We start from the raw sequence: 6,232 nt of genomic DNA on the forward strand, positions 1-6,232 counted from the left end.
GGCAGTGCCCCAACCCCCCAATCAACCCTACCCTGAGCATGACTGAGGGTGGCATCACAACCTTCTGATCCGCCCTGCTCTGTGCATGACAGGGGGCGGAACCCCAACTCCCCAATCGGCCCTGCTCTGAGCCCGACCAGGGGCTGCACCTAGGGATTGGGCCTGTCCTCTGCCACCCAGGAGCAGGCCTAAGCCAGCAGGTGGTTATCTCCCGAGGGGTCCCAGACTGCGAGAGGGCACAGGCCGGGCTGAGGGACCCCCCCTCCCCAAGTGCACGAATTTTTGTGCACCGGGCCTCTAGTATCTCAATAAAAATGTTAAAAGAAAAACAAACGCTGAATGTATACCATGATTACAATTATGTTAAAAAGTTATACAAGAAAAAAGCTTTAAATACAAAAACCTACGATCTGGGGTAATGTAAACGTAGAGGGACCTGGAAAGTTCTTGTTTCTCATGTCTTCAGTAATGTGATCATTTTCTGCTTTCTGCTTTTTGTTTGCCCTTACCTTTCCGAGTTCTTACACACGCCTGGCAGAGTGGCTGGGACTTAAATATTTTCTAAGTAAATGAATGTATGAGATCACCTTCTTTTATTAATTAAAAGAATGATGCTTATTAACCCAAGACTATTAATAAAAGAAGTTACTTAATATATGCTAATGGTTTATAACCCAGAACAAACAACAATTTGAATTAATTCAAAAAGGACATCACCAAGAGTACTGCAAAAAATGTACAACATAATATCTAAAGCTTGAAGCTCCCATGCATCAGACTGCCTCATCTACTAAGCTGTCTAATTAGATAGTTAACATTCTACAGGCAAACCTCATTTTATTGTGCTTCACTTTACTGCACTTCATAGATGTTGCATTTTTTACAAATTGAAGGCAAGACCCTCAACCATCAAAAAGATTACCACTTGCTTTATCGTAGTGTTCTGGAACAGAACCTGCAATCGCTCAGAGGTATGCCTATACATTCAAGATCTTAAAATTCACAAAGGAGATTAATTTTAAAGAGATGAGATTAAAAGGAGGAAGTCTGAGGGCCATGATGATCTTCAAATGCATAAATAGTGTCACCTGAAAGAGCACTTTGGGGCAGACTTGTTCTCAACTCTTAAAGATCAGAACTGGAAATAATGGAAATATGCCTAGGGAGGCAAAGTCTGACTTCTTAAAAATTTTTTCTATTAAGAGTTGTGCAAATGAGAGTGCAGTGCCCCTGAGGCAATGTGTTTCTCATCACTGAAAATGTTCAAACAGCAGTTACATCTAGATACATTGAGAAGGCACACTAGGTGGTCACAAAGATCCCTTTCAACTTAAGAAGAGTCTATCCCTTTTTCCAATTGGACAAGCACAGAGACACAATTTACCTCTTCTGTCATTCCAGCACGGATTAGAGTGAAAAGATATTTGAGTAATCTAACTTCATCTTCTCTATCCAGATCATCAAGGGGCATTTTCTGTCTAATGGGAGCATCAGGGTCCTATAAAAACAAAAAAAAATCACCAACTGTAAGTCCTTTGTACTCACATACATTTATTTATTTAATATATTTTATTGATTTTTTTTAGAGAGAGGAAGGGAGAGGGATAGAGTTAGAAACATCGATGAGAGAGAAACATCGATCAGCTGCCTCCTGCACACCCCCTACTGGGGATGTGCCTGTAACGCAGAATCGAACCTGGTACCCTTCAGTTTGCAGGCCGACACTCTATCCACTGAGCCAAACTGGTTAGGGCTGTACTCACATACATTAAACACATCAAGAGATGATAAGTCTCTCCTGAATATATTACTGAAATAAATTCACTTACAATTTAGTTAATTAACAGGAATGAAAGTGTCACAAGTGTTCCAAATAGCCACACAACTGCCTACTGCCCATTTCAAATAGACTCCTTTGGCCCACAAAGGTGTATGCCTAGGTCAGGAAAAGTGGAAATACCACTAGCTTAGCCCAGCCCAACCAAGTAACTCTAGAATGATACTCATAATTCAAGATGACTTGATCTTTACCCTGATACAGTAGCAACTACATGGCAAGTTAATTCTAAAAAATGAGCACAGAGGAGAAACTGAAGGAATCTCAATCTATTTTGTGACTAGAAAGGGCTAGTTGGTGTTTCTGATAACCTATGTGAAGAGAGCCCATTATGGGGTTAATGCAAGATAAAACACACCAACACCGAATGAAACAAACAGATTTTGAATAAATAAATCCACCCCTCCCCCCCAAAACAAACAAACAAACAAACCCATCAGTTATTCCTTCCTACTACCTTTCAGATAGAAAGAAATGTATTTTTTAACATTTGGGATAATAAAATGTTCTCACTTTTAAGCCAAGAGCACCATGATCTGCATGTTGAATTTTACATGGGAAACTATTTTAATGTGACTTAAAAAAAGGAAATAATTCTTATTCCAATGCTACTGTTTATGGCAATATGAATATACAGAAAATGAAATGCATAATAGGTTTGGCTATTTTCACAAATACTTTGCAGACAGATATAATCACTCAATTTTGGAACATGGTCTCTTTCTGGAAAAAGGAAACCACTACTTTCCAGATAAGAGAAAATTACTTTCAGTTGCTTGCTACTAAGTAGTTTAGCTATAGTTTATCCCAAACTCTTCTAACGGTTTCCAAACAATTTTCATCAAAAGTCACTTTCGTGCCTGACCCATGTGGCTCCGTGGTTGAGCGTTTGACCTAATAATTAGGTGGTCATGGTTCGATTCCTGTTCAGGGCTCATGCCCAGGTTGCGGGCTTGATCCCCAGTTGGGGGCATGAGGGAGGAAGCTGATCAATGATTCTCTCTCATCATTGATGTTTCTCTCTCTCCCTCTCCCTCACTTTTGTTACCAAGTACAATTTTATCAATTTTTTCAACTGTTACTTATTTCTCCCACTGTTCACTATAAATATTTATCACATGCTGCCTCCTGTCACAAAGCTCTATTCCTTTATTTCTATAGACTCCTGTTCTTTTCAAATCCACTGTTACTCATGTCCGAGAATGACCTTTCTAACCTCAAGCTAATTCACGAAGCTTTATTTTTTCCCCCTGCTTTCTATATGAAAGAGCTTTCATAGGTCACCATCAAATAGTTCAAGAATCAAACCTTGCTGTAAGACCAAAATTAATTTGTTATTAATGCTGGAAAATCAGGAACACTTCTATACCTTCTTTTAAAATTTATAACTCATAGGTCACAGATATGTTCAAATACATGTCATCAAATTTAAATGCATCTTAGTAGTTTTAGAGTTAGTTTGTGCAAATCTTCAGGAAACAAAAACAAAGATCCAACTCTTAAAAAAAAAATCACCTAACTTTGAAGACAACTTTCCTTATTTTTCTTCAGTTTTTCTTTACTTTTTCTTCTGTTTTTTGAAGAGAACCTTCATTTCAAAGAACACTTACCAATTCAGTGACAAGAGTACGGACACTTCCTATATAAGATAGCTGCCGCTGTTTCAAGGTATGCAGAGTATTTTCCCTGAGAGAAAAAGAACAATTTCTTTTTAAGGAGCAATTCTAATAGGTTTATTTTTTTAAAAATCAAGTCAAAGTTAAAAAGAGTATAAACTCAGAAAAACAAGCAAAAATGCTAAGTATAAAGGGCATTTTATATTTTAGCACAGATGAGTAATGATATTGAGCATTTTCATGTCCTTATTGGCCATTCATCTACCGTATTTGCTTTTGTGAGGTATCCATCTAAATCTTTGCTCTTTTTATTATTGGGTTATCTTTTATTACTGAGTTATAGTTCTTTATGAACTAGGGGTTCTATGTTTCTTCCAGTCTGTGGCTCACCACTAATTTATTTTCTCAATGCCTTTTAGTGAGAAGTTTTAATTCATGAAGTCAAATCAATATTTGACCCCTGATTATTGTTTTCTGCGACCTAAGAAAGAAACACTTGCCTATCCCCTAGTCATAAGAGTTCCTCCTATATTTTCTTCTAAAAGCTTTATCATTTTGATTTTCACATTTAGCACTATGATCCATCTTGAATTAATTGTTCAGTATTTTCCACATAGATACCAAGTTTTTCTCAGTTTGTTGAACAGAGAGTCCTTTCCTTATCTGATTGCTTTGATTGCTTTGTTGAAAACCAAATGACCATATAAGTGTGGTCTATTTTGGGGTTCTCTATCCTGTATTTATTTAAAACTTGCAAAGACCTTAACAGGGCATTTTAACTAAAATTTTTTTTCTGAAAATGAAAATTCCTGTTTTGCTCAGAAAAATCACAAATATTGAAGATTTAATTTTAAATAAACACTCAGTAACACTAATTACCTAGTTAACCAGAGAAAAAATATAATTGACTTGCAGACTTTGTACATATAATATTACTGAATTCAAAGGCAATCTGAACTTTTTCTTCAAATCTTGAAATAAATTGTCCCTTTAACCTAATGGTGCTTTCTGATTTCAAGGGCATACAATAACTTAAAAGTATTGAAGGGTATGGGGGAAAATTTTTTTTTTAAAAAATTACAAATAGCTAGAAACATAGTACAAAGTGTCTTTTTTTAAAAAAATATTTTTTAAAATTGATTTCAGAGAGGAAGGGAGAGGGAGAGATAGAAACTTGAAAGAGAATCACTGTTTGGCTGCCACCTGCACACCTCCTTTGGGGATCGAACCTGCAACCCTGGCATGTGTCCTTGACCAGAATTGACTAAAGTCCCAAACGCTTACCTTTGCCTGCCTGTAAAAGTCCTATGTGAGATGGCTCTCTTCTATCTCATTTCTTATTATTCTTTTCTTTGCCGTGTTCACACTGGCCTCTTTATGAACAAACATTTTACCTTTTCAGAGTCTTGGCAATTTCTGTTCTTAACCAGAACACCTGTCCCCCATATTTTTGCATGGCTCACCGCCTTTATTTCTTAAAAGCCTCTTGCTCTTAACTACCTGTTACTTCCTCAGAAAGGCCATCCCTAATCACTTCTACTTAAAGTAGTACCCATTATCATCCTCTATCCAGCAACTCTGATTCTTCTTTTTTTTCTCAAAGCTTTTAGTACCTAACAGGATATGTATTTGTTTTTCCTCTTAAACAATTACAAATCCCTTAAAGGCAGGGTTTTTATCTATTTTGCTCACAGACTGAATAAGTAGTAAGTGAATATTCATCTTTTAGCATTTGCTGAAAGAATGAATAAACAAAACCAACTTTAAGTCTTTGGAATAAAAGTTTTAATGACTTACCAATATACTGATTTTGCATAAAACTCAATATTATCAGAAAAATCTCCAATCTCATCTTTGGCAATGCTCTCTAACCAATCCACCACCAACTAGGAAAGTTAAAAAGAAAAGAAAAGAAAGTATTAACTATAAAATCTGTTAGTATTTTATTTGTAGTACTCCTACACTTAATTTAAAAAAAAGTTTCTGATACAAAAATACCAAGTAACAATTTCTCTAATCACTATTTTTACTTTTTAAAGATTTATAAATATTATGGCAAAAGAATGAAATTTTCCACAGGAATAATACAGTTCTTAATAGGCTTTCCTGGAAATACTAGGGTTATTATTTGAAAACCAAAAACAAGGTTCTTAATTCCTTTTAATTACAAATAAAAAGATCAAAAAGAAAAAATTAAGAAAAAAAGTTAAAACACCTTCATTTCTATGTTTCATAAAAAATATTTAAAAATTCTAGCCATACCTGACTTTGTCGGACAAGTGAATCTCTCTGAAATAACGCCTCCACAACTGCTTTTTCACTAGCATTAAGAGCCTATTAAAAAAATATTAAAGGAAGAAAAAAAAAGATGCTCTAAGAATCTTATTTCAAGAGGAAGGCAAAAACATACCTGAAATAAGGATATTCAACCACCATAAACATTTTACTACACAGCAAATTGGTATATTTTTCTAAGAAAAGTTTCTGTAAATAAATTTCAAACTGCTATATCAATGTGTGGCTGCTTTTACTTGATATTTTAGTTCTTTAGCTTTACTTGGAGTTTAAAATACCTATTTTCCCCAGAGATATTGTTTTAGGGCAGTGGTTCTCAACCTTCCTCATGTCGCGACCCTTTAATACAGTTTCCTCATGTTGTGGTGACCCCCAACCATAAAATTATTTTCGTTGCTATTTCATAACTGTAATTTTGCTACTGTTATCAATCGTAGTGTAAATATCTGATATGCAGGATGTATTTTCATTGTTACAAATTGAA

At 35.4% G+C, this 6,232-nt stretch overlaps 1 protein-coding gene across 1 annotated transcript in view; it reads right to left on the reverse strand.

The window, feature by feature from the left end:
- NUP107 (nucleoporin 107kDa) overlaps positions 1–6,232 on the reverse strand; it is a 44,662-nt gene that overhangs the window by 17,187 nt on the left and 21,243 nt on the right. Inside the window, 4 exon segments of the mRNA XM_006767776.2 lie at positions 1,385–1,498; positions 3,448–3,523; positions 5,251–5,339; positions 5,716–5,787. Coding sequence (XP_006767839.1) covers positions 1,385–1,498; positions 3,448–3,523; positions 5,251–5,339; positions 5,716–5,787 — 351 coding nt within the window.

Source organism: Myotis davidii, unplaced genomic scaffold (genome assembly GCF_000327345.1).
Source record: "Myotis davidii unplaced genomic scaffold, ASM32734v1 scaffold982, whole genome shotgun sequence".
Taxonomy (NCBI): domain Eukaryota; kingdom Metazoa; phylum Chordata; class Mammalia; order Chiroptera; family Vespertilionidae; genus Myotis; species Myotis davidii.